Genomic DNA, 22000 nt, shown 5'->3' on the forward strand with positions numbered 1-22000 from the left:
TCACCAGTTCCGCTCCATGTTGCGTTGGCCGTACAGGTCGTGCTCCTTGTACTGGATGTAATCTTTTAAGCGATGGGGGAGCGGAAGGAATGACATGAAGACGGGACATCGCAGGCGCAGGCGCCCCATGCAGCTCCTGATCTTCAGCCGGCAAAGGTGCTTCAAGGAGCGCGGATTGGCTGCAAGGAACAGAGCGGAAACGGATCAGAACCCGACCAGCAACCGGATCAGAACCGGACCAGAACCCCCGAGACATTTCATTTTTAATGGAATATAATTCATATTTGCCTCTGTACAAAAAGTAAGGGAGTGGATCTCATATGATGGAGAGACCTCTGAGGTCCCGAAAGCTTAGTAACTTTGTATCTGGTTAATAACACTGTATCCATTTCTTTATTGCTTTAGAACACAGAGCAGCCAATAGAAGACGGACAGGGCAGAGATCTCGTCTCCCATTGGCTGTTTATCAGCTTCTTAGCCACCTCTCACATGCGCGTTTTGCCCTTTGCATGATGTAATACGCGGCCGTCACTCACTTGCTATGCTGCAGATTTCCGGCCATAGTTTCTGCTGTTGAAGAACCTCTTTCAGTTTGCAGCATAGAGGAACGTGATCGACGTAATCCAGCATGACCCGGACCACGTTCCCCCCGAGGTGCCGGAGCCAGGTCACCGAAATCACTTCACAGAACTGAAAAAACACACCTTGGCGTCAGCGGCTCCCTCCTCTAACTTCTGGGGCAGATTAAGAAAGTTCTGCCCTAATCCTACTTCTAACCTCTCAGAGTTTAATAGCCCAGGGTTACCCTCCTAATGAGAGACCACCGAGATCATTTTATCAACCGTCTGTTAATATTCGCTCCAACTATACTGGTGGGAATTATATATTTTTGATTTGGTGCTAAATTTGGGGTGTTTTACCCTAGTGGGTGGTCTCAGATGGTCTTAACCCCCCACCTGCCCGTTATCTAGAGTTGCCCCTGGATTAGGGTTAGTAATGGACTCCATACCACGGTGTCTTTGATGACCGTCGAGGTCCACCCTTCGTATCCGTACGGGGTATGGACGTTATCTCCGTACGGACAGTCAAAGCACTTGCGCACGTTGTATCCGTAATTCAGCAGCATCCTCAGCAGGACTTCGTCTTTGAGAGCGTACTGCAGCGCCGAGGGGAAGTGTAAAGGGTTAACCCTGCACACGTAGTTCACGTTGGCTCCGTGGCGGAGGAGAAGATCCACCAGCTCGTAATTCCCCATCCGCAGCGCCACCTGCAGGCAGTTCACGGGGTCCCGGTTGGGCAGAGCCCCGGCCTCGAGGAGCAAGTTGGCCGAAGGAACGTCGCCGTTGGAAACCGCAAAGTACAAGGCGGACTTCCGCTCATCGTCGTAGCCTTTTCGGACCCGTTGGGCCAGCATGAAGTTAACGTCGAAGCCGGTCCTGATGAGAAGGTCGAGGCATTGGGGGTGAGCGCCTGCGGCCGCCGAGTGGATGGGGCTGATGCCGCTTCGTCTGATGGCGGCGTGATCGGTGACCGCGACCAGGAGCCTCAACGCTCTGCGAACGGAAATAGGATATCTCAGACGTTCCCGCGCCCCCCAAACCGCTGCCCCTCGAGACCGGATCCGGTAACGGCCCCCGTGGAACCCTTATTGGGAAATGAGAATCCGCAGCTCGGTATCCGGAGCCTCGTTATTACTAACGATCTACCTCTGAATCCGTTACTCACAGGAGGTGCCCCCTGTAGGCCGCCCTGTGGATGGGTAAATGCCCCGAGTGTTTGGGGATGTTGGCATCTGCCCCGTATTCCAGCAAGAGAGAGACGGCATCCGGGTTTCCGGCGGCTGATGCTTCGAACAGAATGGAAGCCGAGTCGGACGCCTGCGCCATCACGCTGGCACCTGGAACATACAAACATATCAAGGACACGTGTGAAGCTGAACGGGAGCCTGCTCTGTAGAATTTCACATAATCGAAAGCAGCATTAAAAACCTGAAATAATTCTTTAATCGTGTAAAATGTTTGACTTATTGATCATTTTTGCCAGGGCCACTTAATTGTCATGTGATACAAACGCAGACACTGATAGGTTATCCATGCGGGGGGGGCGTCCTTGTCCTCCGTGGCGGTTTGGCGTCCGCCATTTTCCTTACGGCCGTACCTTTCTGAATGAGCATCTCCATGACGTCCGTATGGCAGTGCTGAGCGGCGAGCGCCAACGGGGTGAATCCGAAGTTGCTGGTGAAGTTTGGGTCGGCGCGGGCTCGCAGCAGGAGCCCCGTCATGTCCTTCTTACCCAGCTTCGCCGCCTCGTGCAGGGCAGTCCTGTTGTCGGCACAGGGCAGATCCACGTTTGTGTGACAACGCAAGAGGAGAGAGGCGATATCGTACGAGCCGCGGCGTATCGCTGGGGGAAAACGCAAAAAAAATTCCAGAAATACCCGTGTTTTATTTTGGTCCATCCAGATGGGATAAACAGAAGCTTAGATGTTACATGAGAACATATTTTTGCACCAGGGGGGTGGTAGATAAGTGGAACAGCCTCCCAGCAGAGGTGGTAGAGGGTAATACAGTGAGGGTATTAAACATGCATGGGATAGACATACGGCTCCTGAATCTAAGACGAGACCAACGACTGATTAAGGTTTGAGTCTTTACAACAGGAGAAACGGGCGACTAGCCGGGGGCCGGATGGGTCGTCACCGTTACCTGTCACCAGCGGAGACTCGTCCGCGTCGTTCTTTGCATCCGGGTCACAGCCGTTAGAGAGAAGAAAGGTAACGTTTTCTAGTCTAGCGCTGTCGACGGCCAGGAATAGCGGGGTCTCCCCTCTCGCCGTCCGCGGCTCCCCCGCGCTGTGGCTTGAGGCTGGAATGCGTCACACGGAGGACGTCACACCGCGGCCGGACGTTACGGATTTCACATCAAATTAAAGATGCGGGAAACTCACATTTAAACGCCATCTCCAAAATATTCTTGTTTATTTGCACGGCCGCCTCATGCAGCGGAGTCCAGCCTCTGGCGTCAGACTCTAGAAATGCCGACTGATGGCAACATAACTTCCCCAGCGCCTCCTCCGTACCTGGAAGAAGTAACTATTTTATCCAAAACGTAACTTATTGTTATTCGATACGCGCAGAACTCGCACATTCTAGATTATTAGACGGCATCAGGCTGACGATGTGGCCAATAGCAGGCGGCGTTAAAATATATTCCACGTCTCTGTCCCGTCCCCAATTTAACCGCTCAGTACCGCGAGCTCTATGACCGCCCCGTAATATGTAAATCCCCAACGCGCTTTTAATTCTGTAAATAACTTGTTTGAGTATTTTTACGTACCGTTCCGTATCGCTGCCACAATCTTCTCATGTTCAGGACTCAGGGAAAATGTGCTAAAAATAATAATAAATATAATTATAAATATAATAGGATAAATATAATAATAAAAAATAAATACAATATCAATAATAAATATATTAATAAAACACCAGGAAATATAGTATTTTCCTTATAGCAAAACAGTCCGGCATAAAACCCAGAATTACTGATCTGGATGGTTTTTTTTGTTAATATTTTAATTCAGGTTTTGTTTCAAGGAATTGACATTATTTAAAAAAAAGTTAAATATATTGACTTTTGTTGTATAAAAATATACAAAAAGTGAGAAAAGAGAAATTAAATGTATCTATTAATGTGAAACAAACCGACAAGTTGTATCGAGTTTTACAGACAATAGGAGGTATTTTCTTAAATAAGAGATCGCAGGGTAAGGTTTGTATTTAAAAATAATAAGCATTTTTTAGCAGATTCCTTTGCATATATATACATATATATATACATACATACAGAATATACAGACATACACTTATATATATATATACATATTACCTGTTGCATTCCATGGTCTCGATGACGGACTCCTTTCTGTGGACGTCCTGCAGGCTTTGGTGAATAACGTACTGCGCAGCAACGTCGTCATCCAGGTCCTCGCCCAACGCACAGAAATCCATCTTACCATAACCTGCGCTCAGAACGGGGCAGAAGGAGTGATTCTGCCTCCCTCCCCGAGCAGGGGCACTGGCTACTAAACTGGATTCTTAAACCAAGTCATGTCTTCTCGGCTGTTTGGACCCATCATACTAGCTGCGAAACTAAACAGGACCGTATCGTGTCATTTATCTCCGCTCCGGTGCTGATAGGCAGCTCCTCCGGTCGCAATGTTTTCATTATTCATGGTTTGCTTACAGATGTAAACGTTGAGTAACAAAGTAACAATATTTTCAGGGCCGGGAGGTTTTTGGTTTTGAAATGTGACGTTAAGGGTTAAATTTGAGAATAATTAACACAAATGAGAGTCCCCGATTTGTATAAAAAAAGTATTACTTTGTACCTCCTTCGTTATTATCATCACTCCCTTTTCCATCGGCCTTTCGGGGCCAAACAGAACAATCTGAAAAGTCTGATATACTTTCTCTCTGAATTATAAGCCAAACAACTCGACCTCTCATATTATATGACAGACCGTTGGTATTTTAAGGGTTAACCTTCCTGGCCCAACCGGCTGCCTTGAAAGCTGCGGATATATAAAAGAAACAAACTCTTACCTCTCGCTCTTACTGACGGGAAAACAATTTCAGAAACCGATTTCTGGTTCCAGATGATTCTCTTGCAGAAGCCGAACGTACGTCGCGGTAGAAACCCTCCGGCAGCAAAGCCACCGGCCTATAAATACCTGATCATAAGACCGTCTGGGATCCGCTCCCTGGACTGCCCACGTGGGACAGCTATGTTTGGTAACACAATCAGGTGGATTAGAGCGCACAAGAGAGGATTTGGAGGCTTGTCAGCCTTTAACTAACACGACTAACGCTGCAATCTGATACGTGGCTCATGCTTCTGGAGATAAAAGTGTTAAAGGAGAGCTTCAGGCTCATTGTAATGTTAAATGCATATTGGAGTTTATTCTGCATGGAATCCGATGCATTTTACTGCATGCAAATCGGTGCAGGCGTTCTTTAGGTACAGGAGTTAGAAGAAGAGACTTCTGTATCACTTAGCTCCTCCCCCCGCTGCCCCGACAGACAGCAGGCTGCATGCTAAAGTATGCTTCCTGCACATGCTCACTAGATCTTCTAGTTAACGGGAGCCAAACACCTATTGTAACCAATGAGAGTAGCAGCAGTATGCTACCGGAACACTGATGTTTTGCTGCTTCAGGGCCTTCTGTGGGATTGCTACTGAGCATGTGCAAGAAGTGTACCAATGAACACTTCCTGTTCACAGAAGAGGAAGCTGGGGGAGGAGTTAAGGACACAGAGCACTTATTTTCTAATTACAATTACTAACCAATGCATGCTCCAATTTCCATGCAGTAAAATGCGTTGGAGTCCATGCGACATGGGCTAGAACATGCGTAAAAAATCGAAACACAAATTTGAGGAGCTAGACTGTGCCTTTAAATAATAAGATAAATTACGGATGACACTCGTTCTTACATCCAAGTAAAATATTTATTTAGATATAGTTTATACTTTACAGGATTTATATATAGAAAGTAAAACAGATTTGGCTGAACAGATTGTGTGGAGACGTAGAGTGCGAGGACATTCAATACATCAAACCACGATAATGACAAGTGAAACGAGTCAAACACTGAACGCTTAAAACATCTGAAAAATGTGCCGTCCAGACCCGAAACGCGAACACATAACGTCCCCGGAACTGGAGGGTCCTCAATAAATAAACCGAATAAAGTTATTATTTTATATTATTAATGGGGATTCGGGTTACAGATGGAAGGAAAACATTTCAGTCTGGGGTTAAAGTAATAATTTAGGGGTAGGAGGCAGACACACAGGGAAGCTTTAGCCCCGGGCGCGCGGCGGTTTAGTCGTCCAGCTGGCACAGGAGGGCGACCCCTCTCTTGATCCAGTGCTGGACGGGTTTATCCGTGGGCAGCAGCATGCCTATGACGAAATTGGTGGAGTGGCCCGTGGTGGACAGGGTTCCCTTCCGCTCGCTCGTCTTGTAGAGAGGACAGACGTACGACTCGGACTTCTTAATGTCTGACTTTTTATCTTGACGAGAAAAGAAATATTTAAGATGATTTTTTTTTATAGGATTGATATGTTTTCATCTGAAGTGCAGCTTCTTCCCTCAAGAAAATGATTTGCCGCGGTCACTTATCGCTTACACCGAGGATTCTTTGATGGAACCCTTCCTCCTCTGTCCCTCCTTCCTATTCACTCTCTAGTTTCCCCTGCTCTCCTCCCCATCCACTTCCACCGAGGCCCTTAATGCACGATGTGTTGGATGCCCCCTTGTGGCCGCATGTGGTATTACAGAAATCAAGGACTCAGTGTCAAGGTCACCGAGTGGCCAGCGGTTAGAAGCCGTGTGGTGGGATCCCGGCCGCAGGATTATTATAGATCATGCGCCTGAAATAGATCTAACGGCAGATTATTCCCGTCGCTGGACCCGGGGCTGTGTTAACAAGGGGCCACCTCCAATGTTTGTGTTCTTCTACTAACGGCCCTTCATTAAAATGACTAACCAAAAAATTACAGCATTTTAGCTCCCCTCCCCCCTCTCCTTCTCTAAATTTTATCAATCCCCCCCCAACTATCACCCCACTCACTTGTCTTAATCCAGATTATGGGCACCGGGTCGAAGAGGATTTTGGGGTGTTGTTCCGAAAGCACGCCACTGTGAAGGGTTAATTAAAGAAACAAACACAGGATTTAGTTAAAGTACCAGATTAGTTTTTTTAATAGGTCGGAATGCCAACGAATGTAACCGTTCTAAATATCATGTGATATAAATAAGGAATGAGCCGGATGTCTGATCCACTCACCTCTGCCGGTCCCACCGGGCTCCATCCAAAAATAATCCGTTTATATAAACCCCATCGGATGGCGACGAGTCCGACGTGTCCACCGGCAGAACCTGCGGAGCCGGTAACGGGTAAGGATGTGCTCGGTAAAATGTGACATTTAGGAGTTAATCTGACCCGGTCTCTCCGTCTCACCTGAAATTCATACCCAAGGAGGTCGATGGGGATCCGGTATTTGCGGGCGTAATTCTGCATGGCGCCCGTCAGAAACGCTTGTGTGAAAAAGAAGCCCGACAGCCAGAAGACGTGGGGCTTCCCGAATTCAAACCAATTCTAAAAAAAAAGAAAAATGAATAAAAGTATAAATTGAAACTAATTATACGGAGTTACTAGCCCCTGATCAAAAACAATGGATGGCTAGTTCTCTAAGATTGTTGTAAGAAAGTTTTACTTTACTGAGAGGGTGGAAGGTAAGTGGACCAGCCTTCCAGCAGAAGTGGTAGATGAGAGGAACAGCCTCCCAGCAGAAATGGTAGAGGTTAATACAGTGAGGGGATTAAACATGCATGGGATAGACATACGGCTCCTGAATCTAAGACGAGACCAACGACTGATTAAGGTTTGAGTCTTTACACCAGGAAAAACAGGATAGGTTCCTATGTTGGTCACTAGAAGGTAACTGGTGAACGTCTCAGGAATATCCATCTTTCCATTTCTATAAAAGCAGTTTTTCCTACCTGTAGGAACTTTAGCCGTGCCAGGAAGTCGGTGACGTAACTTCCGAGGGGCTTCAGGCTGGGGTAGGAACGTCTCGCCCATGATTCGGGAACTTTGCCGACGATTAAGCTGCCGGCCAGCGCTTCCAGCTCGGAGTCCATAACCACCAGACCTCTGATGGCTTTCTGCAGGTTCTGTAACGTCGTCCGGATGCTTCGGATTAAACTGGAAAAGAAAACGGGAAGAATGTTCATCGGTTTGTTGCTCCGCGGAGTATCTCGGTGTTTATGGGAGACGAGCAGGGGCAGGGAGGGAACTTCCAGCTGCAGAACTTGGTCCCCATCGCAATGTCAGATATAGATATCCCGCTCTATGGCTTCCCAGGGAGCGTCACCGGCACAGCCTGCACAGAGACCCTTTTTGCCCCTGCTGCCCTCCTAGGGGTAACATTGTGCAGCCATCCCCTCCCTGCAGGTTTTTAGCGCCACCCAGTGGCAGTGGTTTAACGCTCCCGATACATTGTGTTCTGATTGGGTATCAGCTCTTACTTGTTGAACCTCTCCATCTCTTGCACCAGCACGGTGTTCATGCTCTCTTCATACTGCACCGGGAACTTCTGCAGGGCCGCCTCAATGTCAAAGTCTTTTGGCAGCTGAAGGATTGAAGTTTTGATTTAAAAGAATCTCGGAGCAGACGAAGCGCGTTTCCTACCCCAATAACATCCCGGGCAGTAGTGGACAGATTCACTATATATATAAAGGACAGGACGGAAGTGGCAGAGAAAGGCAGGGCAACCAAATCAGATGGAGGAGAGACAAAGAGAAGGGAGAGGAGAAACGAACATGATAGGAGAGAAAAAGAGAGAAGGGCAGGGAGAAAGGATGTGATAGAAAGAGACAAGGGTGGGGTGGTGTGTTGGAGGAGAGCAGCAGAGAATAGAAGAACAGGTTGGGGGCATTTGGGTACGGAGACCCCCCATCCTTACCTGGGTCAGTATATCATTTGCAATCTCATACAGGGTGTGATCGCTGGCCCCCGAGGACCCTCCGGGCCGACTGCCCCCCTGGGTGAGCAGCAGAGACTCGAAGATGATTTTGGTTTGTTGTAGATCCTTTGATATGTCGACATTTTCATGTAACCCGAAGACCTCTGGATGCTGACTGAACGGAAGCCTCTGCCCGAAATAAAGGAAATAAAGTCACATTTCAGAGCGCGTGCGATTAACCCTTACCACCCTGCATCAAAATAACCCACAGCTGGTTCCTCGGTGACATTTCTGAGGCTTACAATGCAAACGAGGCCAATTTTATGTGACACCAGAATCACCGTTTTGGGGAATTTGCTCTATTTTGTTTTATACGGTGATGAAGAAGCTTCTCGTGAAACCGTAATAATATCCCACCTTAATGAATTCTACGTAGTCCTCATGGGAGCCCCGAGGTGGTGCCATGTAGTTGCCGCTTGGCGAAAAGGAATAACGAGGGTTTTCTATGATTTCGTTGTTGTAGAAATCGTCCAGAATGGTCATCAGGAGGCGGCGATCCCAGTCGTCGGTAACGCGCCCCCCATAGTTACATTCCCCCGTCAGATACGAGATGGCTTCGAAGGGCACGCGATCGTAATCATTCACAAACAGCTGTGATAGATTATTATTAAATAGTTATCGATAATAAACAGGTTTCCCCCCCAAACTTTGGAAAATGCACAATTATATTTTGAATGAATATTGCGATTTGAGAAAGGCGATGTATCAGCGCGTTATTCTCACCGCAGGCGTCATTAATGATAACGTTACCTGCAGCTGCCGCACGCTGATTCGCAAATCCGACTCGTTGAACCCATAAGGAATATTCCAGCCGAGGGGGCCGAACTTCTTCCTCTCCTGAACCAAAGCATGGAAGAAACAGACTCCGAAGAGAAGCTTTTCCCATATCTAGAAAGAGCAGGAGAGTCATTATTATTTTTATTATTTATTGTTTTATATAGCGCCATCAAATTCTGTAGCGCTGTATATTATCAGACGGCTTATTAACCAAACGCCCCGAGAGCCCCCGGTGACAGTTACCAGCTCTTTGCCAGGGGATCCGCCGAAGAACTCAGGGTCCGAGATGGGGTCAGAAAGGTACGACTGAAGCAGGTTCAGCCGCAGGCCGGTCGGGGGCTCGTTAGTCATCTTCACCCCGTTTTGAAGGATGGTGGCTGGAAACTGCAAGAAGAAAGTTGAATTAATTCAAGTCACGTCCAGAGGTTCAAAGCTTGACACGCAAAGAAAGCATTCCGGGTGAAACGCGTCTGATCCGAGAACGTGAACCAGATAAACACACAGGATATAACAGACAGCAAATATCCCCGCTATGCCGGTTGGCCCCTCTGGTTCACCTTTGGTGACGGATAACTGGTGAGCCACAGCCTGAAGTCCGGGTGGCAAACGTCTCTGCTGAATTCCTCGCAAATCTTCTCCAACGTGGGCATCCAGGACACGGCCAGGTGGCAGTTTTGTAGACAGACCCACGTTCCCGCTGTTAAAGCCTCTTTAATCATTCTGGTGGCCACGGGCCCTTGCCCCTGTCCCAGGGAGATGGCCTGGAATTTATCTCCCCCCATGGCTTTGTCGTTGGCGAATTTCAGCAAACCTTAAACAAGCAGATTGGTCACTGTAATGTCACTCGGCCAGCGGCTGGCGATTGTTTCTGCCCAATGCAAGTACCCAGCGTAACAATTAATATGAAATACAACGTATCAGACGCCTTCCTCCTCTTCCTCACCAATGCAGGCAAAGAAAACCTCCCTCCCGAGCTGCCCCGTCACAGTCATATAAAATAAGGACACCGAAAGATACCGGAGATGTTAGAATTCCTCAAAATACACTAAAATAGGTAAAACTAGATATTTTTCTAAATCCGATACAATAACACAAGCGTTTTCCACGCGCGGAGACCGGTCTGGGTCACTCACTTGCCATCGGATCAGCCCCTGGCGACAGCACAAAGATCAGGGGGATTGTGGCATTGGAGTCCAGGTAACTCTTTGACAAGTCGAACGGCGGCGGCTCCACAAACTTCTTTCCCAGTTTATCGGTCACGTAGCCAGTGACGGCGGGGGTTATCTGCGGGAACATGGGGAGAGAGAGCCGATCAGGGTAGAATATTTAGGTATAAATACCCCACGTCGTGGCCACGGTAGCCTCAGGAGCGGCTCGGTGTGAGGGGAGAGTTCCTTCAACGTTCAAACGGCAACATTGTGTCGGCTGCTGGGAGGCGATTGCGATGAGCGACGTGGTGCCAAGGACTTCCACCATAAGACCCACGTGGACCTCCATCGCCATCGCCAGCCGCTCCTCGTTCCTCACCTTGTCCGGCCGCAGGCAGCGCACGAGAATCATTTTCTGGAGCTCATTGAGCTTCTCGTCGAACGGGCTGGGCAAGGGGGCCGCGTGGGGCTCTTTGCTGTCGAATACTTTATGCCATTCGTTGGGATTTTCGGTAAAGTGTTCCCTGAAGCAGAGGAAAGTTACACTTTTCAGGCTGTTTTACTAGAATCACAAACTCGTGTTATACACTCTAGAGCACAAAACAGTCCCTTTAAAATTCACTTTGCGTGAAAAAAAAATTACGGCAACATTTAAAAAAAACAACCCAGAAAACGTGATGTCTCTAATTTAGACAGTGACTGGTGGTCCAGAAACAAATTATCCACTAATTGGGTACATTTAGTAATATTTTCATAGCCTTGGCTATAAACTCTGGATCTGTCAATCATCCGTGGTGTTCGTAAATGACTATTATCCTGATATGGGTCTAATTGCCAAAATCCCCTTTAGAAAGAACAGCGAGTCTTTACCTTAAGCCCTTGAAAGAGGGAAGCTCACTTGCGCGGCAAACCTCATCCCAGCTCTTATCTGGAAGCCACGACGGAGCTGGGTTCGCCGCGTTATTCTGGAGGCCGACTCCTCCCGTCAGCAAGAACATAAATTCCTGGATTTCAATCTCCTTTTTTGCTCTAAAGTTAAAATAAATGATAAGGTGTATGGAAGGTACGTATTGTTGATCGGAATGTTCGTGTTTCTCTAGGAACGCGTCACGCGGGGTCTAAAAGTCTATGTTTTCACAGAATTTTTTCCAATTCGATTAGAATCAATAGGATTTCGGCAGTTAAAAGAAATGTCACCTGGTTTATCGACCCTGGATTTTGGGGAAAATCCATACGGAATTGGGTCGGGCGAAATTCCAACTTACATGAGCAGATTGCAGCAAAGCAAGAAAGAGAAGAGCAGCTTGTCCTTCTCGAAGAGGGAGCGGCACACGTTGCAGTACAGATTGTAGGTAAAGTGATCGTTCAGGTAGCGAAGGCGCTTTTCCAAGATTTTGGATTTGTTGCTGAAAAGGAAAATGATGAATAAAGTGGGACATATTCACTAAACATTACGTATATATGAGCAAAGAAGAAAGCCCCGTCCTCACCTGTCCTGAATGGAGTTGATGTAAAGGTTGACAAACCAGTTGAGTGAGTACTGGTACATGGGGTCAATGTTGGCCAGGTCCGCGATACTGAAGAACAGCACCGACGAGTGCCTGGCGATCGGTCTGTAGCCCTCTCTGGATTCAGCTATTTTTATTTCAGTCTTCTCTGCGATCTGGTTTGGGGAGTAAAATGATATAAAGCTTCATCCGTAACGGAATGGTTCCCTCCGCCTAAAGCCAGCGCCTGGCCGTGCCTAGTGTCTGCTGAGTGTTGGCATCTTGCTATTGGTGAGGATTACTGACGACCACCCCTATGCCAGTCACATCCAGTCCCTCCATGAATCCCCCTTTCCCAGGCACCACATAATACATTTCCCGGCTCATTTCCCCAGCACGGCCGCCCTCCTACCTGCTGCTTCTTTGTAATCTCATTAGACATTATTTTGGCGGAGTCTAGGATCTGAATCGCGCTTTCGTCTTCCAGAATATTCCCTTCCGAGGACTGTAAGGTTTCCAGGATCTTGTCCTCGATCTCCTTCAGCTGCTTTTTGTTTGCGGCGGACTGCAGGATCAGCGCGTTCCTCTCTTCCTCCAGCTCCGGCCTGTAACGGATGAGACTTACTTTATAAAGGACCAAAAACTTTACCAATTCCATTCAGATGTGTCATAAAATGGGTTAAAAGTCATCGCTGGCGGGTGCCACCAATAGCCAATCTTGTAAGAAGGGAGGATATAATTAGGGTAACAGTTATTTGCAGGGACTTGAGTCACAAACCTCTCCTTGGCCACCACAATCCCCAAGAGCTGGTCCTCCAGGCCTTCAGGGGTGATCATGAAGTTGAGAAGGGACACCTTGGTTGCCAGTTCCGGCAGATAATGCGGGTTCCTCAGCTTGGTGGTTATGTAGAAGCGGAAATCTCTGGAATACTCAATGATGGTCTCTCCAAGCCGGATGCACTCCACACCCCCTGTAACGGCAACGCACGTCCATAAAGCTGGATAAGGGGCCAAAATGGCCATCTACAATGTATGTAGCAAGGTGTGGAAAGCCAGGGGTAACTTTCCCTCCGGTTATAGTCATTTAAACCCCCTCTACTCATAGGACTTAGGGCTCTGTACAGCGATGGCGCCATAATGGAAGATCCTCCATTATATATTCCAGAGGTAACAGCCAGAGGGTAAAATTAAACTATACGGTTATATCAATTGAACAATTATTTCCAAACAGATACATCACATATTCTCGCTCATGAAGGAACAATGCATGGAATCTCACGTCGTTACGCTGTTTCATTATAAATAGATTGAATAGATTAAACGTGACGTGAAATACCTACAAATAACAAGAATAATCGGCCGTAATACCTTCCTCTGCTCCCGACAGACAGCATTAAAAAGAATTCAGAAAAGGACTTTAGCAAAGAAAATTAATTTACTTTTTTTAATAATCTGCTTTTCTAGGTCAGGGATCGAATAATCGGAAATAATTAGTAAGCAAGTCTTTCTAGAAAGGAAGCTGGTAGATATCTAGCGGCAAGCGGAAAACTAAAGCAGGGACCTAGAACATAGACCAAGCTAGTGCTTAGAACAGACACCAAGGGCATACCTAGAACAGGTGCATAAAACATACCCGGAACTGGATCAAGCGCATATATCCAGACTACTAGGAAATCACACAGGCACAAGATACAAATCTAGAACGGGTGATGGGCAGACATCTAGAACAGGGACTAGCTAGCTATCTGAGCATGTATGTAGAGCTGGTTGTGGAACCAACCTGCAGGTCCAGAACCTTGTACTAACTCAGATCTAGATTAGCGTCTGCATCTAAAGTCAGCCCCAAGCTCACATCTAGAGCTCATATCTAGAAAATACCCGTCTCAGACCTAAAGCAGCGGCCGGACGCACCTTGTTTAAAGGTCTGTTTTAGCAGTAAGGGCTCCAGAGAAGGGTCCAGCTCCTCTCCCACATTCTCCAGAAGAAGAGGAGTCCCAAACTGGACACAGTTCTCCAGAGTGCGCATGTAGTCTGGGTCCGTTAACTTGATCACGCTCAGCTGGTTCTCTCGCTCCGAGTTCTTTATCCATTTGTTGGCTTGACCCTGAGGGTCAATCATCAGTGGCCTAAATTTTGGGTGAAATGAATGGCATATTCAGTAACTTACTGAAGATTTGGAAACTCGCGGGGTTCCAACCCATGGATATCGTTAACTCAAAACCGATAAAATGTTTGTTATTTCTCCCCAACACTACTCACCAGCGCCTCGAGTTACTAACGATGACTCCGTTATCAATGGAAAAACTATCCGTCGGTAACCCGGCGATATTCCAAGCTCGGATTTTAATTGGATCACCAAGCGTTTTACTCAAAGAGAAATCTTCAGAACAAGGAATCATTTTACTCTGAGAAAAAAAAAGATAAAAAGATAAATTTTCGCAAATTCGAAGTAAATCCGGAAGAGAAAGACATAAATCCAGTGTCTTCATCAGATTTCTAGATTTAAAAAAAAAACAACGGAATTGAGAAACGTTAACGTATAAAGAGCGCAGAGGGAGGGCGGCGCGGACCTTGCACAGCTTGCTCCAGTTCTTGGTACACTCGTGCCGGAAGCCGGCTGTAAAAGCCCCCAGATAGGCGATGACTCCGGCCGAGACCAGGACGTCGCCGGTCAAATTGTCGTATGTGTTCTGTAGGGAATCTGCAGCGTTGGACCATCTGTTATGGATCAAATATCCAAATGTTAGGGAACCGTTGGATTATTGGTATTATTTTTATTATTATTATTATTTGGCCGCCAAAAAGAAAAACAAATCGATTGGTTTTTAAATGAGCATCAAAGAAACGTCAGTGTTTCCAAGCGTTTGGAGGCATCAGTGGTTATATCTGAGATTGTGAAGACCAGGAAGAACCAGGAGCCCAGTTGGAACCCTAATGGGCCTTTTCTCCATCTACAATCCCAGTATTAATAATGGCCGGTTCCATGAATGAACATAAATAACCTTTAAGTCCATTACTTACTGGTGACCAAAAGTGCGTACTCCCGGCTAGTGGTAGGTTAACTTTCTGAAGAGCGACCATAACGCACAAGAAGTTATGCTCTTAAATATGGCGGACAACGCGGCACTCGTTCTCGTTTTACCTGGATTTCTCTCCTCCGAGTCCCCCGATGAGTTTCTCGGCTCGCTCCAGTTTCTTTGCGCAGAGGTCCACTTGGAATTCCAGTCGGACTTTCTCCTCCGTCTTCTCGCGAAACGTTTCTTGTAGAGCGGCCAACCGGTCTTCGACGGCTTTGAGCTCGGCTCTCTTTTGGTTCAGAAGAGCCATCGTTTCGGTCAGTGACTGCTCGGCCTCTGCCAGGCGAGCTTTCTTAGGAGCAACCACCTAAGTCATTGTAAATAATAACAATAAATGACCAAATTATACAAATTCAGAAAATATATACACAATGGCGTCTGTACGGCCGAGGTTCCAATTGTTATTTTTATGGGAAATATCTGCAAATTGTAATTGAAAAAATTAAGCTCCTTTAAATCAGACAACAAGTAACCTCGAGAAGGTTGGATGTTCCACCAAATTCTTGACACATTGTAGCAAAGTCCCAATGACAAATTCCAACAGCTTTTTACCCAATAGCACAAACTTTGCGGTGGTTGTAAGGAGTCTGTCCTGCTCGTAGCGTGAATTTCTTGAATTCTGCACTCTTGTGGGAAATCCTAATAAATACCTTGGCGACTCTGTCGTAAACCTCCATTGCCAAAATCCAGCGACATAAACCCTCGGCGGCGGAAGACGCCTTGGCCACGATGGCTGGATTAAAATCCTGGTTTGGGATGAATTCACTGCGGATTTTCTGCATTACGGGGACCTGAAAAAGACACAAATGAATATGAAGTGAAAGAACAAAACGTGTTGTGATGGTTTCCAGAAGATCACCGCAGGCCCCACGACCTGGTCACGTACGTCCGCGAGGAACTTACTGGAATGTTGTCCTTGTCATATTCTTTCAGGTCTTTTAAGAAATTCATGTCCCCCAAAAGCTTTTTACTCGGACCCCAATAATCCAATATCTGTCGGGGAAATAAGCAGGAAAATAAACATTCTAGAGTGTTCTAGAGTACAGTGCGTATTATTTAGCAGGAGACCCCCGTTACCTTCTGCCCGGTGCCCGCAGGGTCATTTATTTTCTCGGGTTTTATTTCTTTCATGACGCACACGGCTGACATAACGAGTTTTACCCCCGATGGCGGATTCTTCATGGCTTTCACGATCGAGACGTCAGATGGCTACAAAAAACAGGTCATGGGTCATCAGAGTAGAGGTTGGCCTTCTTTATTACATGATAAACGCCTGGCGGTGCTGCCATTGGTAGCGCACCCCTCCTGCACTCAAAGGGTTAAGCTAACCTTTAGGGTGTTGAGGGCCGAGAGAGCGGCCTCCAGGGCCGGAATGGCCTCCGCCAGGTCACTCTCACACTCGTTTTTCAAGGCTTGGGCTTCGGCGGCTTTCTGGGTGGCCACTTCTTCATCCACTCGGACGATTTTACTCTTAGCTTCAACTTCGGCTGATTCTTTTTCAATAATCTGGACAAAAGTAAGAAATCTGTCAAGGCTGGAAAAGAATGCACTGAAAGGTGAATATATATATATATATTAATGACATCACATGACCATTAAACGCTTTACCTCCATCATGTTGGCGTTTTCCACCTTGGCTTCCTCCAGCTTGGGCTGCAGTTCCACCAGCTCTTTCTTCATCTCTCCCACCTAAATAAACAATTCCTCCAAATAATTAAATGGAATAAAAGCGTGACATTCGCCAAAAAGAGAAGAACCTTAAGAGGAGATCCATTTCTGACTTTCTCGTGTCCTACATATTGGGCCATCTTGATAAAGAGACGTGAAGAATCCCCCCGACTGACCTGAGACTCCGCGAACGCCAGCTTGTCCAAGCCGTTGGTGTATCTCTTCTTCGCTTTCATCACCGTATCGCGTTTCTGCGTCAGGAGCTGGCGGAAAGCGGCGATGAGTTCCAGGTAAGAGGTGGGAGTAACGTAGTTATGTCTCCCCAGTTCTCTCAAGAACCTGCACAAGGTAAGAGGACACAACGGGAGGATTATGATTGGAATTACGATGTGATACGTGTTGGATTTCAGCATGACCTCCACGGGGATATCTGATGCAGATACTGACTTGTCGGACAGGGATATCGCAGACGTGTGGAAGTGTTTACAGATGGACACAACTTCTTGATGCTCGGTTTCCGTCATTTCCAGCGTTTCCAAAAACTTCACAGCCACCCGTTCGAGGGCATCTTCAGGCCACGGCTACAACACACAAAAAAATACCCCAAATATATTATGTTATCGTATCCTTTACAATATAATGATGAACAGAATGAAAGTGCGGCCGCTCAGGAGGGTCGAACCCACCTGGAACCAGTCGATGGTGCAGCAGTTGATGAGCGATGGGAATTGCCGAAGGCGGTTGCGAAAGGCGTCTCCGATGGGGCTAAAGGCAACCACGATATGCAGGTTTTCTTTGCAGCGATTCACAAAGAAGGCGAATAAAGCCAAAGGGCTGAGCTCGGCGTTTTTATTTCCAGCTTGGGCCACTGGACGGACTCCCTGGGACAGATAAATGGGATTAGAGGGCTATATAATAACACAGCGCACAATAATAATAATAATAAAATTAATAAAACGAGCCACTTTTTGACTCCTCTACGTGTCTCTGTCATTGGTTGCTTTAGATGCGTCCGCGTTACCTCCATTATTTCCTGCTTTTCATCTGCCGCAAACAGGTTCGGGACCTCCCCGGTGTTGAGCAGACTGTCCACGTCCTCCAGGAACGCTTCTTGTTTGATCTGAGTGTCTGTTATCAGAAACACGGTTTTCTGTCCTTTCACCCCCGCGTTCCGCAGAAGAGTCTGGGGAGAGATTTACAGGTCTGGTTACTAAAATATTTAATTGGTAGACGAGAGATATATTTCGGAAAGATAATCTGGGTCGCACCTTTCGGGGTCAGGCAATTTCTAGCCTGTATTCATAGACACAAGGAGAGGACACTGATCATTTTGAAGGCTTTGTTGCCATTGCAGCAGAAAGAATATTTAGCTTCTTATACTGTTCTCATAGTGGAACAGCCTCTTTCCGTATATCTGAATCCGGTACCAAGAACACGTCTACATACATGACATAGTCCTGCACTCACCTTGAGGTCTTCTCTCCATTCATTCATCCCATAGCTCTTGGAGATCTCCGGCTGGAAGATATTCATTTTTGCCATGGCGGTGGCGAGACGGGTTAGGGACTGCCGTCCGCTGCCTCCAACGCCGACCAGCAAAGCGTTGCCTCCTGGCTGTTTCAGGATGCGGCAGATCCGGGACAAATGTTCCACAACGTATCTTTACAAGGAAAATAAAAGAGAACAATTTCTAATATGTCACCCAATGTCTGGAGATTGCCAAAACATGGCTTTGTTGGGTTTGCACATTTGCACCTCTCTAGGGTCTATTGATCTTTAATTCCCATGAAGCCAAGAGCTACAGACTGGCTTTACCTGGTCTAGAACCCTCTAGAACCTGACCTAGACTAATATAAAAAAGTTATTACTCAGCATTGTTACGGAAGGCAGGTAACCTACCTAAATATAACGAGGTTCATCCTGGTTTTGTGGGTTTGGTTATATTCCTCCAAACATCTCTCCACGACGTCGTTGAACTGCTGAACGCTCGGTATCTCCGCGTAGAGACGCTCGTCTCCCTCAAGGTCCGGGTTCATGTAATCGCCAAACAGCAGATTCCGGACCGATTCCTCAGAAAGCTGCGAAAACCAGTCACAAGCTACAGCTTTATCAGGATACGACTAACCGTGTATGGGAACCGGCTCACTAGATTGTTGCTAATGTTAAGTAATTGTCCCAAAAACCCGCCGTTCAAAGGTTTAGGGTCACCGAGTGTTTTTTCATGAAAACAAGGAAATTTCTGGCTCAGTGAATACAACCTGCCATTGGAACCCAGGGGTGATGGGAGTGATAAAGGGCCATTGGAACACAGGAGTGATGGGAGTGATAAAGAGCCATTGGAGCACAGGAGTGATGGGAGGAACACAGGAGTGATGGGAGTGATAAAGGGCCTTGGAACACAGGAGTGATGGGAGTGATAAAGGGCCATTGGAACACAGGAGTGATGGGAGTGATAAAGGGCCTTGGAACACAGGAGTGATGGGAGTGATAAAGGGCCTTGGAACACAGGAGTGATGGGAGTGATAAAGGGCCATTGGAACACAGGAGTGATGGGAGTGATAAAGCGCCATTGGAACACAGGAGTGATGGGAGTGATAAAGGGCCATTGGAACACAGGAGTGATGGGAGTGATAAAGGGCCATTGGAACACAGGAGTGATGGGAGTGATAAAGGGCCATTGGAACACAGGAGTGATGGGAGTGATAAAGGGCCTCTGTACGCCTATGAAGAGATTCCATTAAAAAATTAATGCTACAATAGTCATTTACAGCATTAACCCCGTCTGCGCTGGATTTCTGATCCATTTCATGTTATTTTAATGGACAAAATTTGATTTTCTTTCAAAAACAAGGAAGATTTTCTAAGTGACCCCAAACTTTTGAACTGTTGTGTATATCTGCAATCAAGTCCTCCGTCCACCTTATTGTGACAAAGACAATTATGGCGGATATTCCGATACTCACGGGGTCGTTGCCTTGTTTAAGATGCTCGAACACCGAGTCGAAATTTTCCTTGAAATTATCTTTCACCACGTCCTTGATTAATCTAAAGAGCCAGGATCTGTCGTCGTCATCGACTAACCGATCATAAAACACCCGCAGGACTTCGTGCACGAAGAGGCGCACCATGACGAGCTTACTTTCCACCGATTCTTTCTTGATCAGCAGACAGCCCTGGATGACGCGGGAGAAGTCCCGCAGATTGAACGTGTAATGGGACTTCGCTGGGGTGGGCAGCAGGTTCTCCATAGCTTTTTTATACACCTTTGATTAAAAGAAGGATTATACGATTAAAGCGTCAAGAGACGGCGCGGAAACCGAGCACAGAATCAACCGCATCATCCTTAAAATATGGCGTCCAACCTGTGGGGACCTTAAGGAGGCCGAGCTAATCAAACGGAAAAAAATGGAAATTAGCGTTTTCTATCTTTACCGAGATAATTCTGACATCCGACGGATAGAACCCAAAGACCGAGCAACTGGTCAGACCTTAAGAAAGTCTGTCCTTCTCAACCACAGAGCCTACAATCCCTCGGTAAGTCCTAGGACTGAATTCTTTAGGTCTGGGTGGGTTGTCAGCTTGACGAGACGTGACCTCTGTGGGTTTGCGATATATGGAGCTCTATGTTCACTCATATGTTACATTTTATTATCCTATATATAAATATATATATATAAACCGTAGAATATAAATACCCGTGATCTCACTATCTCACCTCCATCGTGCCGCTAACAATCTGGTTGCCAACGGTGAAGAAGTCAGGTGAGAACTCGTTATTTCTAAGGTAAAAAGAGACCACGGCGGAGAAGATGCGGATCATTGTCTCGTCGCTGAAAGCATTAATGGTGAACAAGTTGAAGTGGCGTAAAAATCTCGGGGTCACAGCATTCCTCCCGCCACCAGGGGGACCCATCGCGCCCAACAGCTGCACGTCAATGAGGGAGATCTTGGAGGTGTCCTTCACATCATACCTAAAAACATGAAATTATACAACTTTAACCTAGATTTACAAACACTGAAAAAACTCACGACAGGTTCCATCACACCCGGCACCGTCACAATGTCATTAAAGTATTTACCAATTTCCGTGGTCAAAAAACTGTCTCAACAGTTCGATGGGCGGCTGGGCTCCATATTTCTCTAAGGCAGGCATGTTCATATCATCAACGAAAATGACGCATTTCTTCCCCACGGGAGGCCCGTACACGCCTTTACGCCTTTTATCCAGCCTGTCCATGACGATGTTCTGAAAGGAGCATACATTAGAGACGGGAAAACGGTCGGAAAAGGTCTTTGTTTCTGTTGACGTGGTTGATGTTCTTCTAACCCAAATGTGTCTCTAAAGCAAGACATGCAGTCTTCCAGCATCCGTACCCCATGGACACCACTGTCCAGGATTCTGGAGCTTTCCAGACACTGAAGATGTCTTCTCCAACCCATAGTATCCCAGCTCCTCATCATAGAATTTTGAGGACTTTGTTGGGTGGAAAGGAGAACGTTAGTTTCTCTATCATCCTCGTGAGTCTTATTAATAATTATTAAGAGATTGCTAAAACATTGACATCTCTAAAATTGTGTAAGGACTGGTAATGAGGAGAGGACACTGACCTGGATCTGGTTGGCGCTGGTCCGAGCCGAGAAATTGATAAAGAAAGGAAAGAACTTTTCTTTATCCAAGTTGTTCATTAACTTGTCCTTCACATAAACTGATTTCCCTGTGCCGGTCGGGCCCACAAATAACAAAGGTCTGTGAGAAGGAAGCGTTTGTTAATTAATGAAGCTATTAGCCATTTAAATCCCTCCGTCGCCCTGACGCCATTCAAATGCGGAGATAGAATGTTGGGTAAGGTTAATGTTACTTGTAGATGAACTTTCCGCTGTGAACATTCCGTTGTCACCTTTGGAGATGTTCCCCAAACGTGGCATTTTGTGTCCGTCAGGACCCCATTACTCACTTGGCGTGTCTGATGCAGAGCTCCATCAGGAACGTGTATCTCACGGTGTCCATCGTCGGGACGATAATGTCCTGAATATTTGTGTTTTTGTCTCCAATGTTTGCGTTTCTGATGAACTCGTTCCAGTGAACCCAGCGGCCGCGGCTTTTCAGCTGGGGAGAGGAGAAAAGTCTTTGAGCAACAATTTGGGCTTAGGAGGGGAGGAACCTGCTCAATATATATACACACACCACCATTCAAAAGTTTGGGGTCACTTAGAAATGTCCTTGTTTTTTAAAGAAAAGCAGATTTTGTCCAT

The 22000-nt window shown here is 46.7% G+C and overlaps 2 protein-coding genes across 2 annotated transcripts in view; both read right to left on the minus strand.

Annotated features, from left to right (window-relative positions):
* LOC149271855 (dynein axonemal heavy chain 12-like) lies at positions 1–4006 on the minus strand. The gene is made up of 9 exons (XM_089507075.1): positions 3885–4006; positions 3336–3388; positions 2947–3078; positions 2706–2864; positions 2158–2403; positions 1726–1897; positions 1010–1553; positions 537–690; positions 1–179 (listed from the first exon to the last, which is right to left on the minus strand). The coding sequence occupies exons 1-9, from the start codon at positions 4004–4006 to the stop codon at positions 1–3; spliced, it is 1761 nt and encodes a 586-aa protein (XP_089363201.1).
* A 1876-nt stretch (positions 4007–5882) lies between these two features.
* LOC149271856 (dynein axonemal heavy chain 12-like) overlaps positions 5883–22000 on the minus strand; it is a 31555-nt gene continuing 15437 nt past the window's right edge. The window contains exons 37-74 of the mRNA XM_089507076.1: positions 21703–21854; positions 21356–21494; positions 20827–20993; positions 20463–20718; positions 19711–20010; positions 18647–18825; positions 18215–18407; positions 17769–17930; positions 17434–17628; positions 17195–17328; positions 16924–17086; positions 16688–16768; positions 16409–16585; positions 16157–16288; positions 15983–16072; positions 15730–15870; positions 15145–15386; positions 14573–14720; positions 14262–14407; positions 13914–14128; positions 12781–12973; positions 12415–12607; positions 12006–12178; positions 11781–11921; positions 11386–11544; positions 10895–11039; positions 10501–10651; positions 9925–10178; positions 9611–9751; positions 9341–9478; positions 8948–9181; positions 8531–8719; positions 8094–8197; positions 7566–7770; positions 7024–7161; positions 6850–6941; positions 6634–6701; positions 5883–6073 (exon numbers count right to left, since the gene is read on the minus strand). Of these exons, the coding sequence (XP_089363202.1) occupies positions 5883–6073; positions 6634–6701; positions 6850–6941; positions 7024–7161; positions 7566–7770; positions 8094–8197; positions 8531–8719; positions 8948–9181; positions 9341–9478; positions 9611–9751; positions 9925–10178; positions 10501–10651; positions 10895–11039; positions 11386–11544; positions 11781–11921; positions 12006–12178; positions 12415–12607; positions 12781–12973; positions 13914–14128; positions 14262–14407; positions 14573–14720; positions 15145–15386; positions 15730–15870; positions 15983–16072; positions 16157–16288; positions 16409–16585; positions 16688–16768; positions 16924–17086; positions 17195–17328; positions 17434–17628; positions 17769–17930; positions 18215–18407; positions 18647–18825; positions 19711–20010; positions 20463–20718; positions 20827–20993; positions 21356–21494; positions 21703–21854 (6321 nt within the window). The remainder of the gene's footprint in view (positions 6074–6633; positions 6702–6849; positions 6942–7023; positions 7162–7565; positions 7771–8093; positions 8198–8530; positions 8720–8947; positions 9182–9340; positions 9479–9610; positions 9752–9924; positions 10179–10500; positions 10652–10894; positions 11040–11385; positions 11545–11780; positions 11922–12005; positions 12179–12414; positions 12608–12780; positions 12974–13913; positions 14129–14261; positions 14408–14572; positions 14721–15144; positions 15387–15729; positions 15871–15982; positions 16073–16156; positions 16289–16408; positions 16586–16687; positions 16769–16923; positions 17087–17194; positions 17329–17433; positions 17629–17768; positions 17931–18214; positions 18408–18646; positions 18826–19710; positions 20011–20462; positions 20719–20826; positions 20994–21355; positions 21495–21702; positions 21855–22000) is intronic.

This window comes from Sceloporus occidentalis, unplaced genomic scaffold (assembly GCF_023333645.1).
Source record: "Sceloporus occidentalis isolate IW3139 unplaced genomic scaffold, rSceOcc1.0.p SCAF_455, whole genome shotgun sequence".
Lineage (NCBI taxonomy): Eukaryota > Metazoa > Chordata > Lepidosauria > Squamata > Phrynosomatidae > Sceloporus > Sceloporus occidentalis.

What these genes read in the sequence shown, in the direction of transcription:
- LOC149271855 (XM_089507075.1), bottom strand. Translation starts at nt 4,006, where the DNA reads ATGGATTTCTGTGCGTTGGGCGAGGACCTGGATGACGACGTTGCTGCG. An exon ending in CGAGTCTCCGCTGGTGACAG is followed by an intron (nt 2,404 to 2,705) that starts GTAACGGTGACG and finishes GTTTTCCCCCAG; the next exon opens with CGATACGCCGCGGCTCGTAC. An exon ending in GGAGATGCTCATTCAGAAAG is followed by an intron (nt 1,898 to 2,157) that starts GTACGGCCGTAA and finishes TGTATGTTCCAG; the next exon opens with GTGCCAGCGTGATGGCGCAG.